This window comes from Chiloscyllium punctatum, chromosome 15, assembly GCF_047496795.1.
Source record: "Chiloscyllium punctatum isolate Juve2018m chromosome 15, sChiPun1.3, whole genome shotgun sequence".
Taxonomy (NCBI): domain Eukaryota; kingdom Metazoa; phylum Chordata; class Chondrichthyes; order Orectolobiformes; family Hemiscylliidae; genus Chiloscyllium; species Chiloscyllium punctatum.
The window spans coordinates 102,899,619-102,919,504 of record NC_092753.1 but is presented as its reverse complement, the minus strand read 5'-3'; the positions used below and the strand labels follow the sequence as shown (position 1 = coordinate 102,919,504).

Sequence of the window (19,886 nt, the reverse complement as noted above, 5' to 3'; positions counted from 1 at the left end):
CCATTAAGTTACTGCAACCAAAATGTTTTCATGACATGAAGGGCTTTGAAGGTCTGCTGTAACATCACAATGGACAAATGTAATTCGTCAAAACACAGACTGTTTCCTCATAGAGACATGTATACTCAGTACTGAAAACAAATGAAATAAACTGTTTCCCCAGTGTAGAGATTTGAAAAGCTGGTCAATTGTACATTAAAATGAGCCATCCGTTTTGAGATGTACAGGAGGAGGTGTGTCAACATCAGCTAATGTACTCATGATGCAAGCTGGATAAGAATCTCTGCAAAACAGACACAGTGAGGAAGCACACCTGATTCTATGCCGCAGCAGCTGTTTCTTCATCAATAAACATGTGTAGTACAAATTGTAGTTGATGGATTTACCCTAGATAAAATAGAAAGCACAATAGCTTGCAGCATTGGCACAATTTTGTCTGAAAATAGATGGAGTCTGGCTGCTCTTCCTAAGGTGTTTGTTTTAAAAACGTTTCACAAAGGAAGGCTGGATTAGCCTCTAGTACATAAATCGGCAGGAAAAACAAGAAGCTGGATACTTCCCAACCAGTTTAACGCTTCCGCAAACTGGTAGACCAGAGTCATGATTCCAGCATTTCAGAAGGAGGTAGACAGACACAAAAGATAAGAACAGTCCTGATTTACAGGAGGCGGTAATAATCTTAGCAATGGGAAAGATTGTTAAAAGCATTAAGGCAGTGTGCATCACCTTTGACTAGCATGTGCATGAGTGACAGCTCCTGGAGAGCTGTTGAATACAATCATAATTTCATATTATGAACACATAGCAAACTCACCTGACTGAAAGTTGGCTTGTTGTGCAAACGAGAACATCTATCTCCATGACGACAGGCTCCAATTTTAAAATAAAATGAACAGTTGACCCTGTTATAAGAGGACACATCTGCTCAGTACAGCATTCAGTCACAACGTATCTTTTAATCTTAGTGCTTTCTAATTTGAATGAGAATTATTCTCCATATGATTCCCCTCCTTCAGTCAAATACACTTATTTTACATTGAATTCCACAAAGTTTCAAACTGCTCCAAATTTTACTTTAATACAATGAATCCAAATAATGCCAGAGGGTCTGGCTTGCTGATGTACCCAACTTGGGCATGTGCCATTGTATGAGCAGCAGCTCAACTGCTGAAACTCTGACAGGTTTGAGCAGCAAGAACTATAGTGATTGCAATAGTTGAGGTGAGGTTCCACTCACTGTGACCTCACATCTAAATGTAAGTTGCAAATTTAAAAAGTATAATTAATCATCTGACAGAATTCTGAGATACTGAAAAGAAATTTCAGATTCCAAATTCATCATGGCCTCCAAGATTAATAAATATAGGACAACGTATTGAGATTTGCTCTTGTACCTTAAAAGTTTGGCAAATGGTGTGCTCATTTCCACACTATGAACCTAATTTAGGCTATATTACATGCCCTCTTACTTTGACACTATCCAATATCTTACCATTTGTTCCTCATGTGCTCTCGCTTTCAATTTGTTATACACCAAAATACTTCAATGGACAGAGACTGCAAAATGTTGCAGTACAGAGTCAGATTATTTTGTTTACACATCACTGTTAACATACAGATACAGTAAGCAATTAAGAAGGCCTCCATTGCAAGGGGGTGGGGGGGGGTGGGTGTATAAAAGTCAGGAAGTATTTTTATTTGTTGCCACTTATAAATATACTGGGCACAGGTGTGAACACTCCTACAATACTAGGTACAGGTCTGGTCTTAAGACAGACTATACGTGCAATGACAAGATTCACTTGGCTGATTCTTAGGGTAAAGTTTGACTTTCCTCATTGAAATTTGAAAGAATGAATTGATTTTATTGCAACATTTAATTCTGAAAAGGCTTGATACGATAGATAGAGGTTGCTTCCTCTCATGGTAGAATGTAGAATAAGGGGGTCAGTTTCAGAATGAAGGGCATTTCCTTTAAGAAGCTGATTAAAATGACTGTTTCTGATTAATGTTTGGAATGTTCCATCCCAGACAGCAGCTGAAGAAGGTTCACTGAATATACACAAGGCTGTGATCGGCAAAATTTTGAATAAAGGAAGCCAAGAGTTACAAGCAGAAGGTAAAGTGAAGTTGCTAAGATCAGTTCAGTCATGATCTTAGTGAATAGCAGAGCAGGCTAAAGGGGGCAAATGGCCTATTCTCCTATTTATTATAGTAACATCATCAAGACAACATATGATTACATAGATAGGTGTGGCCTCACAGTCAGACTGGTTCACAAGGAGATTGTCTCAAGACAGTTCTCTCACAAGCACAGGAGACTGGAGTAACAAGCAACTGCTTCACCAGGGGACCCCCATTAGTAAGCTGCATACAGTAAGCAAGGCATCTCCATCGTATGCTCAAAACCTCTTCCTAAACGGTTTGATTTTGTATGTCGTGACATTCTTAAGAACAGATTGCAACATCCAGGTGCCACAGCTCTCTAGCAGGAATACACAATGGTCTAATAAATTTCAATCTGTGGGAGAATCACATTGTTTTCTTAACAATTTACTATTGCACAGTAAAAGAGTATATCCTTCAAAACCAGAGAAACAGGTGATTTATTTGTGTATGATCACAGGTGCCCCCTTGCAGGCTAATAGCAATTGGATCCAAGCATCACATCATCAGGAATACATGAATGGGTCTCACTACTGTGTTGGCTTCAAATCTGTGACTTGTAAAAGCAACTGAAATCAGAATTAGATTAGCTTTATCTACTTCCAGCAGGAAATAGTGATCATATCTAAGGCAGAAACTTGCTTTATATTAACAGCAGATTATCCTGTCCCAGATAATGGTTCCACTGTTTAAGAGTGAACGCTTATAAAGTTTTTATTTAAAAGTAACTAAGGCAGAATCAATGATGGAAGCTTCAACTTATAGAATTCTTTATTAAGAAAGCATATTTCCCTGGTTTGTTTCAAATGTACTTAGGCTGTCCTGGGGCCATAATGCTTCATAAATGCATGACTTCTCACCTACACACCAGAAAACTATCAGCATTTGACAACACGAGCTAAAGATGGGTCTCATCTTGTTCACTCCTACTAACCCTTGATTAATTGGAGAAAATATTTTAACAGTAAATATTGGGAAGACTGAAGCCACTGTATTTAGACTGCAGGAGAAATTCTGTTCTTCAATTACTGATTCCATACCTCTTCCTGCTAATGATCATAGGCTGAACTTAACTACTAGGAGAAAGCGAGGACTGCAGATGCTGGAGATTAGAGTTTAGAGTGTGGTGGTGAAAAAAAACCCAGGAGGTCAGGCAGCATCCAAGGAGCAGGAGAACTTAACTACAAGCAATCACAAGATAATTGGAGCTTGCATTCTCAAATATTCACCCAGTCGATCTTGTTCCACCATTCAATCAGAAAGAGTCTGACCTGTGATCGAACTCCACATACTTGCCTTTGCCTCATTCCTTTCATACCACAGTTCAAAACTGTTCAGCAATCTCATTTAAAATTAATGAATCAAATACCATTAGAGTTCCAAACTTCTGCTTCTTCATGAACCGTCACCAAACTTTACACGGTTAGTTCTAATTTTCACACCATGTCAAACACAATAGCAAAAAGTTTTTTTTACAAATCTACCCTTGCTGACCACTTTAGTAATAAATCTTAAGAAAAATCACCCGCTTTATTCATTAAGTTTTAAGAAATATAAGTCAAGTGTAACTCTTCATCCTTGCATCAAAGGTAGGTTAAAAGTAGATGGCTTGGGGTGTTCAGAAAGTGATCAGCCAATCACTAGAACATATGGCTGACGCTAATGGCATCACATTAATGGTACTGCTCAATTCTAAGTATTCAGAGTATAATTTTGTCAATATTTGTGTACTGTGATGACACTTGCTTCAGCACTGTGTAGAAAGTGTGAAATGACTTTCCTAACCTTTTTTAAAAATGCATTCATAGGATATGGATGTCATTCCACCTGCCATTTCTCTGCCTAAATCTCCAGATTATCATATGTGCTGTAGCTTCTGGTAATCCTCCTCACTGACTGCAGCTCCCCAAATCTTTGCACCATCCATGAACTTACTAATCACACCATTTACATTCTTGTCCAAATCATTTATATTACAAACAACAGGGCCCCAGCACTGATCATTGCAGAACAGACTAGTCACAGATCACCAATCAGAAAATCTCCTTTCCACTGCTATTCTGTCTTCTACGACAAAGCCAATTTTGTATCCATCCTACCAGTTCTCCACAGATCCCCTGTAACTTCATCTTTTGGATCAGCCTTATAGGAGGGACCTTGTAAAGGCCATGTAAAACTACATACAAACAGCGTACACCACCCTTTCCTCAATTACCTTTTCAATTATTCAAAAAACTCAATCAAGTTTGTGAGACATGACCTTCTCTACAGAAAGCCATTCTACCTATCGGAAATAAGTTAAAAATCACAGGACCAGCTTATAGTCCAACAGGTTTATTTGGAAGTACTAGCTTTCAGGCCACTGAATTTGCATCCGTTTCTTTCAGTACATAAGAAACAAACGAGAGGAATTGGGCCGCTCCAAACTGATGCTGGAAGACTAGTGCTGGGAGATAAGGAAATAGGTGAAGAACTTAATAATTACTTTGTGTCAGTCTTCACAGTAGAAGACAGGAGTAATATCCCAACAATTAAGGAGAGTCAAAGGTCAGAGTTGAGTATGGCAGCCATTACAAAAGAGAAAAAGTGCTAGAAAATAGATCTAAAAACTGATAAATCTCCTGGCCCGGATAGGCTACATCCTAGAGTTCTGAGGGAGGTGGCTGAAGAAATAGCAGGCGCGCTGGTTGTAATCTTTCAAAAATCACTGGAGTCAGGGAAAGTCCCAGGTGCTTAGAAAATCGCTGTTGTAACCCCCTTGTTCAAGAAAGAATCAAGACAAAAGATGGAAAATTATAGGCCGATTAGCCTAACCTCGGTTGATGGTAAAATTTTAGAATCCATCGTTAACGGTGAGATTTCTAAAGTCTTGGAAGTGCAGGGTCAGATGAGAATAAGTCAGCATGGATTTAGTAAAGGGAGGTCATGCCTGACAAACCCGTTAGGATTCTTTGAAGAGGTAACAAGTAGGTTAGACCAGGGAAACCCAGTGGATGTTATCTATCTAGATTTCCAAAATACCTTTGATAAAGTGCCTCACTGGAGGCTGCTAAGGTGAGGGCCCATGGTGTTCAAGGAGAACTACTGGCATGGATTGAGAATTGGCTGTCTGACAGAAGGCACAGAGTTAGGATAAAAGGTTCTTTTTCTGAATGGCAGCTAGTGACAAGTGGTGTCCCGCAGGGTTCACTGTTGGAGTTGCAGCTGTTCACTTTATATATTAATGATCTGGATGAGGGGACTGGGGCATTCTGGCAGAGTTCACTAATGATACGAGGTTAGGCGGACAGGAAGGTAGTTCTGAGGAGATAGGGAGGCTGCAGAAAGATTTAGACAGTTTAGGAGAGTGGTCCAAGAAATGGCTGATGAAATTCAATATGAGCAAATGCGAGGTCTTGCACTTTGGAAAATAAAGAATACAGGCATGGACTATTTTCTAAATGGTGAGAAAATTCATAAAGCCAAAGTACAAAGGGATCTGGGAGTGCTAGTCCAGGATTCTCTAAAGACAGCTTTTGCCCGAAACATCGATTTTTCTGCTCCTCGGATGCTGCCCGACCTGCTGTGCTTTTCCAGCCTAATCTGATTTTCCAGTCTAATCTAGACTCGTGATTTCCAGCATTGCAGTCCTCACTTTTGCCCAGGATTCTCTAAAGGTTGACTTGCAAGTTGAGTCTGTATTAAGAAAGCAAATGTAATGTTGTCATTTATCTCAAGAGGGTTGGAATGTAAAAGCAGCGATGTGCTACTAAGAGTTCATAAAGCTCTGGTTAAGCCCCATTTAGAATACTGTGTCCAAGTCTGGGCCCCCCAAGTCAGGAAGGACATACTGGCACTGAAGCGTGTTCAGTGGAGATTCACAAGGATGATCCTTGGAATGATAGGACTAACATATGATGAATTGCTGAGGATCCTGGGATTCATTAGAGTCTAGAAGGTTGAGGGGGGGATCTAATAGAAACTTACAAGATAATGTATGGCTTAGAAAGGTGAATGCTGGGAGTTTGTTTCTGTTAGGTGGGGATACTAGGAACCACGGGCACAGCCTTAGAATCAAAGGGGGTCAGTTTAGAATGGAAATGAGGAGACATTTCTTCAGCCAGAGAGTGGTAGGCCTGTGGAATTCATTGCCACGGATCGCAGTCGAGGCCGGGACATTAAATGTCTTCAAGGCAGAGATTGATAAATTCTTGAGCTCGCAAGGAATTAAGGGCTACAGGGAGAGTGCAGGTAAGTGGCGTTGAAATGCCCATCAGCCATGATTGAACGGCATTGTGGACTTGATGGGCCGAATGGCCTTACTTCCACTCCTACGTCTTATGGTCTTAATCTGATTAAGGAACAGTGGTCCAAAAGATAGCACTTCCAAATAAACCTGTTGGATTATAACCTGGTGTTGTGAGATTTTTAGCTTTGTCAACCCTGGTCCAAGACTGGCATCTCCACATTATCGGAACTAAGTTCATACTTTTCCAAATGTGAGTAAATCCTATCCCTAAGAACCCTCTGCAATAATTTCTTTACCTCAATCAAGATTCACTGACCTACAATTTACCAAGGTTGAGATAAGCAGATTAAGGGAAAGAAGGATTATGGAGAAAAGCAAGAAAGGACAGCTGAGGATAATCAACTCAGCCATGATCACATTAATGTAAAAATCAGACAACACCAGGTTATAGTCCAACAGGTTTATTTGGAAGTACTAGCTTTCGGAGCAATGCTCCTTCATCAGGTAGCTGTGAAGCAGGATCATAAGACACAGAATTTATAGCAAAAGATTAGTGTCATTCAATTGAAATGATATATTGAACAAACCTAGACCTTAGAATGGATTGCAGGTTTCAGTTCATTAACATGTAAATCCCAGAACTTCTTTTAAGCCACATTCTCGATAACATAAGGTTTTATTTAAAAAAAAGTAACATCTCTGCTCAGACAATGCATTAAAGGTGTGAGGTTGGAGTCTGTCTGTATCCCAATCTTGAGTCAGACTGGTTTATTTTCCAAGTAAAAATTTATAAAATGTTACATCGATTGACTGCTTGCAGATTGTATGCGTTTTGAGCAAAATAGAAGGGGTCTGCAAATGCACCCCATAGACTTGTGTGCGCGCAAGAGTGCTAGCGTGCACACATGCTTAGTGAGTGCAACAGAGTATAAGCCTGTGAGGAGGTGTGTGCACGTGTTTGAGAAAGTGTGTGTATGAGAGAGGGTCCGTGTAAGTGAGATTAAGTGTGTGCGCACTCGTATACTGTAGTGGGATCACCTGTAGTGTGACATGAAACCAAGGTCCCAGTTGAGGCCATCCTCATGGGTACTGAACATGGCTATCAGCCTCTGCACGGCCACTCTGCATTGTTGAATATCACAAGCCTGCCTTGGAGGCCATCCCACTACACACACACACACACCCTCTTACAGGCTTATATTCCATCAGACTTTCTCACATGCAAACACACACCCTCACATGAACTGCCACTCTCATGCATACACACACAAGTCTATGGGTGAATTCGCATTTGCCAAATTGTATTTGCAGACATTCTATTTTGCTCAAAAAGCATACAATCTGCAGGCAGGCAGTCAATCCATTTAATTTTATAAATTCCTACTTTTGAAATAGAACTAGTCTGACTCAAGATTGGTATGCAGACTCTAACCATACACCTTTAATGCACTGTCTGAGCTGAAATGACAATTTTAAAACAAAACCTTAAGTTATCTTGAGAATGTGATTTAAAAGTACTTTCAGGGTTTACATATTAATGAAGCAAAACCTGCAACCCATTCTAAAACAGCAATCTAGGTTTGTTCATCAGTGTTCACTGAGGAGAGGAACATGATGAATGTTGAGATTCGAGATAGAAGTTTGATTACTCTGGATCACGTTGACATAAGTAGGAAAGATGTGTTGGGTAGGCTAGAGGTTATTAAGGTGGATAAATCCCCAGGACCGGATGGGATCTATCCCAGGTGGATGAGGGAGGTGAGAGAGGGGAAATAGCTGGGGCCCTGACAGATATTTTTGTGGCATCCTTAAACACAGGTGAGGTGCTGGAGGACCGGGGGGTTGCTCATGTTGCCCCCCGTAAAAGGGCAGTAGGGATATTCCGGGTAACTACAGACCAGTGAGCCTGACGTCAGTGGTGGGAAAGTTGGTGGAGAAGGTACTGAGGGATAGGATCTATTTATATTTAGAAAAGAATGGGCTTATTAGTGATAGGCAACATGGTTTTGTGCGGGGGAGATCATACCTTACCAACTTAATAGAGTTCTTCGAGGAAGTGACCAAGTTGATAGATGAAGGAAGGGCTGTTGATGTCATACACATGGACTTTAGTAAGGCGTTTGATAAGGTTCTCCATGGTAGACTAATAGAGAAAATGAAGTAACATGGCGTGCAGGGTGTCCTAGCTCGGTGGATAAAGAACTGGTTGAGCAACAGGAGACAGAGTAGTAGTTGAAAGGAGTTTCTCAAAATGGAGAAAGGTGGCCCATGGTATTCCACAGGGGTCAGTGTTGGGGCCATTGTTGTTTGTAATATACATAAATGATCTGGAAGAGGTCACTGATGGTATGATCAGCAAGTTTGCAGATGACACGAAGATTGGTGGAGTAGCAGAAAGCAGAAGGGGCTGTTAGAGAATACAGGAGGATATAGATAGACTGGAGTGTTGGCGGAAAACTGGCAGATGGTTTTTCAATCCAGAAAAAGTGTGAGGAGTTGCATTTAGGGCAAGACTAATTATCAAGCGAATTATACTGTAAACGGAAGACCCTTGGGAAAAGTTAATGGGCAGAAAGATCTGAGAGTACAGGTCCATTATACCCTGAAGGTTGCTGCACAGGTGGATAGAGTGGTCAAGAAGGCATATAGCATGCTTGCCTTCATTGGACGGGGTATTGAGTATAAGAGCTGGCAGGTCATATTAAAATTGTACAAGACGTTGGTTGGCCCCATTTAGAATACTGTGTACAGTTCTGGTCGCCACATTATCAAAAAGATGTGGGCGCTTTGGAGAGGGTGCAGAGAAGGTTGCCTGGTATGAAAGATGCTAGCTATGAAGAAAGGTGGAGTAGGTTAGGTTTATTTTCATTAGAAAAAGGAGATTGGGGTTTACAACATCATGAAGGGTGGATAGCGACAAGCTTTTTCCCAGGGTGAAGGATTCAATAATGAGAGGTCATGCTCTCAAGGTGAGAGGTGAAAAGTTTTAAGGGGGATACACGCGATACGTACTTCACAGAGAGGGTGGTGGGTGTTTGGAACACGTTGCCAGCAGAGGTGGTAGAGGCAGACACAGTAGATTCATTTAAGATGCACCTGGACAGATGAATGAGTAGGTGGGGAGCAGAGGGATACAGATGCTTAGAAATTAGATGCTTAGATGCTAGATCCCAGATCCCTGGAATGGTAGGTCTAACATATGAGGAACGGCTGAGGATCCTGGGATTGTATTCACTGGAGTTTAGAAGATTAAGGGGAGATCTAATAGAAACTTACAAGATAATACATAGCTTGGAGAGGGTGGATGCTAGGAAATTGTTTCCGTTAGGCGAGGAGACTAGGACCCGTGGACACAGCCTTAGAATTAGAGGGGGTAAATTCAGAACAGAAATGCGGAGACATTTCTTCAACCAAAGAGTGGTGGGCCTGTGAAATTTGTTGCTGCAGAGTGCAGTGGAGACTGGGATGCTAACTGTCTTCAAGGCAGAAATTGATAAATTCTTGATGTCACAAGGAATTAAGGGCTACGGGGAGAATGCAGTTAAGTGGAGTTGAAATGCCCATCAGCCATGATTGAATGGCGGAGTGGACTCGATGGGCCGAATGGCCTTACTTCCGTTCCTACGTCTTATGGTCTTAAATTGACCAACAGGTTTGGATCGGCTCAGGCTTAGAGGGCCGAAGGGCCTGTTCCTGGGCTGTAAGTTTTCTTTGTTCTTTATATCTAGATTAGAGTGGTGCTCGGAATGCTCCTCAGATATGCCTGACCTGCTGTGCTTTTCCAGCACCACTAACCTAGACTCTGACTTCCAGCATCTGCAGTGCTCACTTTTGCCTTGTTCAATATATCATTTTAGTTGCACGACATTATAATATTTTGCTATAATGTCTGTGTCTTTTGATTCTGCTCCACAGCCATATGAAGAAGCAGTGGTCCGAAAGCTATAACCTGGTGTGGTGCGATTTTAAATTTTGTCCAGCTCAGTCCAACACCAACACCAACACCTCCACTTCATGGATCTCATTAATGGCAGAGCAAACTCGAAGGGCTGAGTGTCGTACTTCTTATGGTTTAACACAAAAGAGACATTAAGCCCATCGCGATTGTGCTAACTCTCCCCAGTTTCGAAATCATGAGCCTCAGTGCCTCTTGTCCCTCTCAGGGTTTCAGATCCCCGGGAGATCCTGTGGCCTCTGTTCCCGCAGCCGTTTGAGGTACCTCCCCCGCCCCCACACCACCTTCACAATTAACCCTCGCTCTTTTCCCGGATCCCGGTTCCCGGATCCCGGATCCGCCCGGGGCCCGTCTCTTTCCCCCGGGCCTCCGTCTCCGCCTAGGCCCCATTATGCCTCGCTACGAGCAGCCACTCCGCCATGTTGTGTAGGCCCCTGGTCTGTGAGGCTGGTGCAGTCTGCCCCAAGTGCCGTGCCGAGACAAGCTAAGCTGAACCGAGCCGAGCCGAGCCGGGCCGGGCGGGGCGAGTGAGCGGCCGGAAGATTCTCCCAGCTCCGCTATCGGGCAACACTCACTTGTCCTTTTCGGTGCCGAAGATCGAGGCCAGATACTCCGCCATCTTCAGCCTCTGGGCCCGCGCACCGACCCTCCGTCACCACGTCCTCCGGAAACGTCACCACGCACTGGGGCATCGACAAAAACAATCCCGGCAGGCACCGGCGCATCACTTGGCTTCTGGCGACGAGGCGGGAAGGCAGCACGTGACCAAGGAGGCGGCGGTACCTGATTGGCTGGTGTGGTTTTGGACGTACTCCAGGCCTACTCGCATGGGCCTGAGCTCAGAGGAATGGTGGGTATGGGGAAGGGGGCTGTGTCACTATGTAGTAATATACAATAGTAATGGGAAAGGTACACGCCACAAACAAGGTCCTCCTGTTATTTGTAAAATGTTTAACTTCTGTCACAACGAGGGTGAGAGGAGAAAAGTTGACATGGGACCTAAAGGGCAACTTTTTCACAGAGGGTTTTGTGTGTGTGTGGAATGAGCTGCCAGAGGAAGTGGTGGAGGCTGGTACAATTACAACATTTAAGAGGCATTTGGATGGGTATATGAATAGGCAGGGTTTAGAGGGATATGGGCCAGGTGCTGGAAACTGGGAGTAGATTAGGCTAGGATATCTGATCAGCATGGACAAGTTGGACCGAATATCTGTGCTGTACTAATACTCTAAATAAGTGATGTGGTAAATGATTTTTAGTACTGGTGTAATGTCATGCATATAGGCTGTGTGTTCCAAAGGCCAGTGGTTATCAAGTATTACATTCATTTGGTAGTTCATGACAAGCAGGTATTATGGACCAGGCCAGATCCCCTCAAAATGTTTCAAGAAAGTAGCCTGTACTCTAACTTTGCTAGGAGAAATTGAGGACTGCAGATGCTGGTAATTAGAGCTGAGAATATGGTGCTGGAAAAGCACAGCAGGTCAGGCAGCATCCAAGGAGTAGGAGAATCAATGCTTCGGGCATAAGACCTTCATCAGGAACTAACTTTGTGAGTTGTTTTAAACAGGTGTTGAGTGGATTTCCAGGAGTGATGCAGCTGGCACAATAACTCAGTTTTAAACAAAACACAATTTATTTGCAAGATTACTGAATTAAACAAAAAACAAAAGAGAACAGATCATAGAACAACCTAATCCATCTGAAAACCCAACAGACCATCCCAACCCAATGATACTGTTCCAAACACACCAATAGTACCCACAAACACCTCCATGGCAAAAAAGGGCAAAATCAAACACGGGGTCTTACAGGAGCGATATCATGGAGAGGGAAGATCAGAATGGACCTGCTTCTTTGAGTCCAGCAGTTTCACAACTGACTGCTTGCTAAAATCAAACCAAACTAGAGGACAGCTGAGCTGGGAGAACTAGCCACTCCCCTTTCATTGTACAAGTTTTTTTAAAACTTGAAAGTCTTTTTCCTGAGCCACTATCTGTTAGCTATAATCAAACTGGCCCTAAAATCCTTCAAACATAGACCTGCCGGAATCTGTATGTTTATGAACCCTCTTAAAAAAAACAAGGCCAACATAACCTTGTTTAAGGAGCAGCAGCATCATACAAGGTCCTGACCATACCCAACTAGCTGGAATTTGCACAACACAATTGATGTGTGACCACAAATGTGGCCACATTCCTCGTGAAGAGCTTAAGCTCAAAATGTTGACTGTTCTGCTCCTTGAATCCTACCTGACCGGCTGAGCTTTTCCATAATCACACTTTTTGACAGTGATCTCCAGCATCTACAATCCTAACTTTCTCCTAGTTGATAATAACCTTACTGCGAAGCCTCTTCAAAGGATGCCCATCTTGAAGAAATTCTCCTTCACTGATGAAGAGCTTATGCTTGAAACGCTGACTCTCCTTGGACGCTGCCTGACCGGTTGTGCATTCCCAGCACCACACTTTTTGACTCTGATCTCCAGCATCTGCAGCCCTCACTTTCTCCTAGTCAGTGTCAATCTGCCTGGTTTAAAATTGAAACAAAACCTGGTAGTTTTTTGTATTTATTTGTGAGACATGGGTACTACTGGCTTGGCCAGCATATATTGTCCCTTGTTGCCCTTGAGAAGGTGGTGAGCTGCCTTCTTTAACTACTGCAATCCCTGTGCTGTAGGTAGACCAAGGATGTTATTTGGGAGTACAGAGTTGAGAGTGTGGTGCTGGAAAGGCACAGCAGGTCAGACAGCATCTGAGAAGCAGGAGAATCGACGTTTTGGATGTAAGCCCTTCATCAGGAATACAGTGTCAATCATCATCAATTAGTTCATTCTACCTGGCAATACTTATACCAGTCAGAGACTACTTGCCAATCAACCAGTTTCATAGCATGCAGTATAAACGTTGGTTTTCCCCTAAAAGTTCTTGTGCATTGTCCTGATGAATGAAAGTTTAAAGATTTGAGCAAAATGTCTTTTTTTTAAGCAAAACATATTCAGTCGATCTGCGTTAACTGGTTAACATACACAGTCAGTAATATGGAAGCTCTTTGAAGATGTAGCAGTGAGTATGGATAATTGGGATCCTGTAGATTATATCTGGAGTTCCAGAAGACATTTGATAAGGTTACTACACAAGCCAAGATCACATGGGGATTTGAGGTAATTTATTAACTTGGATAGCGAGTTTGAATAAATGGGTCTTTTCTGGTTGACAAGGTGTAACTAGTGGGGTGTAATAGGTTTTGGTCCTTGGGCTCCAACTATTTACAATCTATATTAATGAGTTGGGTTTTGGAATAGAAGGTACCATAGCCAAATTTGCCGCTGACACCAAAATAGGTGAGAAAGTAAGTTGCAATGAAAGAAATAGGAAATTAGCAAATAAATATTGATAGGTTAGGTGTATGTGCCAAATTTTAGCAGATGGGGTTTAACATGGTTAACTGTGAGGTTATCCATTTTGGTTGGATGAATAGAAATGCAACTTGTCTAAATGGAGAGAAACGTCAGAGTGCTTCAGTGTAGAGAAATCTCAATATCCTCGTGTATGAATTACAGAAAACTAGTATGCAGGTACCGCAGGTAAATAGTAGCAAATAATAAACTGGAAAGTCTGGAACTGTTTTGAAAGAAGTGTGAGAATTTTGAGGGGTGACTTTATTGAGGTTTACAAAATCATGAGGAGCAGAGATTAGGTGAATGATGAGGATCTTTTTCCTAAGGTAGGGGAATTCAGAAATGTGGGATCGATATGAAAGATTTAAAAAGGACACAAAGGACACATTTTATTTTTACAGAGTGTGGTTCGTGTGCGGAATGAACTGCCAGAGAAAGTGGTAGATGCAGTTACAGTTACAACATTTAAAAGACATTTGAATAAGTACATGAATAGGAAAGGTTTGAAGGAATATGGGCCAAACGCAGGCAGGTAGGGCTAGTTTTGTTTGAAATTATGGACGGTGTGGATTGGTTAGACCGAAGGATCTGCTTCCATGCTGAATAACTGTGTGACTCTAACTACATTCTATCTTCTATGATCAAGCCAATTTTATAACCAATGTACTAACTCAGGTGGATTTTATGTGATTTAATCTTCTGGACCAGCCTGCTGTGAGGGACCTTGTCAAATGCTTTCGGAAAGTCCATGTAGACAACATCCACTGCCCTACCCTCATCAGTCATCTTCATCATCTCCTCAAAAAATTCAATCAAATTTGTGAGACTAGACCTCTGCTGCACAAAGTCATGCTGACTAATAGACTCATAGAGATGAAAACTTCCTGTCCAACTTGTCCATGCTGACCAGATATCCTACATTACGCTTATCACATTTTCCAGCACTTGGCCCATATCCCTCTAAATCCTTCCTATTCATTTGCCCATGCAGGTGTCTTTTAAATGTTATAATTTTATCAGCCTCCAAACCTTCTTGTGGCAGCTCATTCCATACATGCACCACTCTCTGCGTAAAGAATTGCCCATTGGGTCCCATTTAAATTTTTTCCCCATCACATTAAACCTCTGCCCCCTAATTTTGGATTCCCCTACCTTGGGGAAAAGACCTTGGCTATTCATGCTGACTATGCCCCTCATGATTTTATAAACTTCTATAAGGTCACCCCTCAGCCTCTAATGCTCGAGGGGAAACAACCTCAGCCTGTTCAGCCCCTCCTATACCTCAAACCCTCCAACCCTGGAAATTTACCTTGTAAATCTTTTCTGAACCCTTTCAAATTATACAACATCTTTACAAAGCAGGGAGGTCAGAATTGAATGCAATATTGAAAACGTGGTCTAATCAATGTCCTGTTCATCTGCGACATGACCTCCCAACTCCTATACTCAATGCACTGACCAATAACACCCTAATAATGGGTGGCACAGTGGTTAGCACTGCTGCCTCACAGCGCTAGAGACCCGGGTTCAATTCCCGCTTCAGGCGACTGACTGTGTGGAGTTTGCACGTTCTCCTCGTGTCTGCGTGGGTTTCCTCCGGGTGCTCCGGTTTCCTCCCACAGTCCAAAGATGTGCAGGTCAGGTGAATTGGCCATGCTAAATTGCCCGTAGTGTTAGGTAAGGGGTAAATGTAGGGGTATGGGTGGGTTGCGCTTCGGCGGGGTGGTGTGTACTTGTTGGGCCGAAGGGCCTGTTTCCACACTGTAAGTAATCTAATCTAATCTAAGTCTATTTTTTTCCAGATGTGTGTCAATCATGTCCCAAAGAATTTCTCAAATAATTCCCTTACTACTAACGTGAGGCTCACTGGTGTATAATTTCCTGGCTTATCCCTGTTGCCCTTCTTACACAAAGGAACAACATTGAGTAAAAATCGAAAGAACTGCGGATGCTATAAATCAGAAACAAAAACAGAAGTTGCTGGAAAAGCTCAGCAGGTCTGGCAGCATCTGTGATGAGAAATCAGAATTAACCATTTTGTTCTGGTGACCCTTCCTCAGAAGTGATTGTCGCTAGGAATGTTGGGTTATATGCAGAAGATATGGTGGGGGAGGGGGTAAGGAATAAATGATAGGTGAGGATAGAGCCCAGCGAGAGAGAAGAACAGTTGGCAGACAAAGGAGTCAATGACTATCTAGCTGAGAGAAGGTCATAAATCACATGCCACTGGGTTGTAGTCCAATAGGTTTATTTAAGTCTTTGGGGTGATGCTCCTTAGTCGGTTGCAGTGAGATAGGATACACCGATAGAGTTGATATTAGAATTCCTACGGTGTAGAAACAGGCCCTTTGGCCCAACACGTCCACACTGCCCCTTCGAAGAGTTAACCGATCCAGACCCATTCCCCTACATTTCCCCTGACTAATGCACCTACACACTGCTGAACACTATGGGACAATTTAGCATGGCCAATTCACCTATGTGCACATCTTTGGACTGTGTGAGGAAACCGGAGCATCCGGACGAAACCCACGCAGACTCTGGGAGAATGTGCACACTCCTATGATGTGGCGGTGCTGGTGTTGGACCGGGGTGGGCAAGTTAAAAGAAATTCACACAACACCAGGTTAGAGACCAACAGGTTTATTTGGAAGCACTAGCTTTTAGAGCTGGTACTTCCAAATAAACCTGTTTGACAATAAATTGGTGTGTGACTTTTAAAAAAAAAAATTTATTAAAAACTTTTTCAAATCTTTTGCCAAAACAACCATATATATAAAAAATCCAGAATACAAAAAGGTAGAGGTACTACAACAGTGTCATATCACAACACTATTAATAATAAACTAGCTACCATTCTACCAGAACAAATGTATCTACTTAAACTAAACTTTAATCAAATTAAATAAAAGTTAAATTAAGTTGAATTCAAATTAAATAAAATTATTCTATTTCACTCACCGCACCTCCATCGAAGCTTCCACCCCTGGCAGCACCAGTCATTGTACCCATATTTTCCCAGCTTCCCCCTCTCAGGGCCCTACGGGCTGCCCAATCTGACTCCCACAGATATACCATGGCCCTGGTTAATATTGCCAATAAGTCTGCGTCTATATAATTTAGAAATGGCTGCCACGTCTTTATAAAACTGCTCCGTTTTGTGGTGCGCCATACGTGTGAGGCAGTCTTGGGGGAGATGCTCCATCACCAGCCTGCACCATCCCATAAGACCTGGGGGTTTTTCCAACGTCCAATTCATTTGAATGTTCTTCCTTGTGCAGTGCGTAAGGATGTTACATAATCTCTTCCCATGTTCCCCAGAGAGGGCAAGTTTGGCAACCCCAAAAGAAGAAATACAGATCCACCTTGACTAAAATTCCCAGGTTTTCCTTCAGCACTCCAGTATCTTGTAACATGACCAGTAGCAGTTTGTAAGAGTGCCTTTACCAATTTTACATTTGGGACACCCTGGCGACACTCCTCTCGAGCGTAGCTAGCCTCTCTGGTGCCATATGAGCCCTGTGTAAAATCTTCAATTGCATGGCCTGCACTTTGTTATATATTGAGATTTTCTTCATATTTTCCCATATATCCAATGAAATATCCTCTCCTAGTTCCCGATTCCAAGTCCCACAGAGTTTCTCCACATCTCCTGAGGCATGTCCTTTCTGTAAATGATACAGAGTACTAACTGAAAGGTAGCCCGTGCGCTGGAGCACTCTTTTCTCCATGTCTGACTTGTAGGGTTGAGCTAGGAGTGTGCCCCTTCTCTGTATATAATGCCTTATCTGAAAGTACCAGAAAAGGTCCCTTTTCTAACACAATCCATATTTCTGACTAAGTTGACCTAACGACATCAAGACCTCCCCCTCAAACAGATCTCCCAAACAAGAGATTCCCTTATTCTCCCATGCCTTAAAGCCGGAGTCTATTGCCCCAGGTTTAAGTCCTGAGGCCCCCGCCAACGGTATAACCAGCGAGATCTTAAGCCAATTGCTCTTGTCGTGCCTCATTATCCTCCAAGCTTTCACGTATTCAGAATGATTGGGCTGTTGCACTGCTCAGTTATGGAGTTCATTTTCTCTATGGATAATAGATTAACTAGGGGACATCTCGACTGCGAGGCTTTAAAGTCAATCTAAATCGACCCCGAATCCGTCCGTACCAAGTCACCCCCACATGCTAACAGGGCACCTATTTGATATCTCTTCAAGTCCGGAAGGTCCACACCACCTCCCCCCCCCAACCTCGCCTCACCTTACGGGAGTTGCAATTTAGTAAATTTAACTAGGGGACACTTACGACACCAAATAAAAAACTCAAGCCAACCATTGAGCTTTTGTAACACTTGTCTGGGGAGCATTCTCATTGGGTACAACAGGCGAGGAAGAACATTCATTTTGATCAGGGCTATTTGGCCTAACCATGATAACGGTAATCCCTCCCACTGCTGCAAATCCTGTTTTATCCTCTCTAGTACTTGTACATAATTAGCTTTATACAACTGGTGAAAGGCAGGGTAATAAAAATTCCCAAATACAAAAACCTTTTGACGACCAGCTAAATGGGAACTGCATTCCAGCCTTCAGATCAGTCACCTCCACTAATCCCCCCACCGACTTGGCTTCTGATTTTGTGATGTTATCCCGAAAAACTGCCAAATGATTAAATATTTTGTATCAACTGGGGTACGGATTTCTCCGGACTGGCCAAGAACAAAACACTCCTGATGAAGGGCTCCTGCCCGAAACGTCAATTTTCCTGCTTCTTGGTTGCACCTGCTGTGCTTTTCTAGCACCACGCTAAAATCCAGCATCCGAAGTCCTCACTTTCATCAAAAACAAAAGGATTTGGTCGATATGGACAGTTGGATGGAAGGGTCTGCTTCCATACTGTATGTCTCTATGACTATGACATTGTCAGTGTATAGAGCGACCTTACGCTCTCCCATTCCCACCCTTGGTGCCACTATTTCAGGGTCTCTCCTGATAGCCTCGGCTAACGGCTCATTTACCAAGGTGAATAACAGCAGTGAGAGAGGATATCCCTGTCAGCTACCTCTCTCTATATTAAAGTTATCCGACTTAGTGCCGTTTGTGATGACGGCCTCCTTAGGATCATTGCCACCCACTGCCACCCACCATCAAAGGTTCCCCCCAGACCAAAGTGTTCTCGGACCCCAAACAGGTACGGCCATTCTACCCAGTCAAATGCCATTCCTCACCGAAGGAGACCATCAGACCTGGGATCAATGTTTGCTGGCGTACCCGTACTATGTTCAGTACCCTCCAGATATTGTTGGAAGAGCCTTTGATAAAACCCGTCTGATTTTCTTTTATAATATTGGACAATACCTTTTCTAACCTAAGGGCCAGAACCTTTGATAGAAGTTTAGAGTCTACATTCAACAACAAAATTGGTCTGTATGAAGCACATTCTTCAGGATCTTTCCCCTCCTTTAAAATGAGGGAGATATTAGTCTCCCTAAGAGGGGGCAGCAGACAATCCTGAGTACATGAATGACTGCACATCCCCAAAAGTGGCTTCGCCAACACATTTATGAATTCCTTATAAAACTCATTTGGGAATCCATCTGGCCCCGGTGTTTTGCCACCCTGGAGATGCTTTATTGCTTCCTGCACCTCATTGTATTGTCATAACATTTAACAGGGAGACTTGTTCCACGTTTATACCGGGGAGGTCCAGGTCCTCAAAAAAGGACTGCATTCTCGCTACACTGTCTTCGCCACCCTCCGACCGGTATAACTCTGCAAAGAATTCACGAAATCTTGCTTTGATCTTCTTCAACTCATGGGTAACTGTGCCAATCCTCTCTCTGATAGATATAATGGATTATGAAGCACCTTTCTTTCTAGCCAGATATGGCAGACATCTACGTGGCTTATCTCCAAATTCAAACAATCTTTGTTTAGCAAAGGAGACTTCTTTTTTTGCCACCTGTGTGTGCATTGAGTCAAGAGCAGCCCGGAGAGCCATAACCCGCTGCAGCTTGACCACTGAAGGCGTATTATAATATGCTTCTTCAGCTACCTTCAGCTGAGCCTCCAACATCCATTGCTGCTCCCCTCTCTGCCTCTTTCTAGTCTTTGAATATGAAATAAACAGGCCTTGTAAAT

At 42.8% G+C, this 19,886-nt stretch overlaps 1 protein-coding gene across 4 annotated transcripts in view; it reads right to left on the bottom strand.

The window, feature by feature from the left end:
* u2af1 (U2 small nuclear RNA auxiliary factor 1) overlaps positions 1 to 11,063 on the bottom strand; it is a 45,122-nt gene extending 34,059 nt beyond the window's left edge. For all 4 annotated transcript variants that reach the window (XM_072585814.1, XM_072585816.1, XM_072585813.1 and 1 more), the window contains exons 1-2: positions 10,925 to 11,063; positions 815 to 902 (exon numbers count right to left, since the gene is read on the bottom strand). In XM_072585814.1, the coding sequence (XP_072441915.1) occupies positions 815 to 902; positions 10,925 to 10,968 (132 nt within the window). In that variant the 5' untranslated portion in view covers positions 10,969 to 11,063. The remainder of the gene's footprint in view (positions 1 to 814; positions 903 to 10,924) is intronic.
* Positions 11,064 to 19,886: the final 8,823 nt, after the last annotated feature.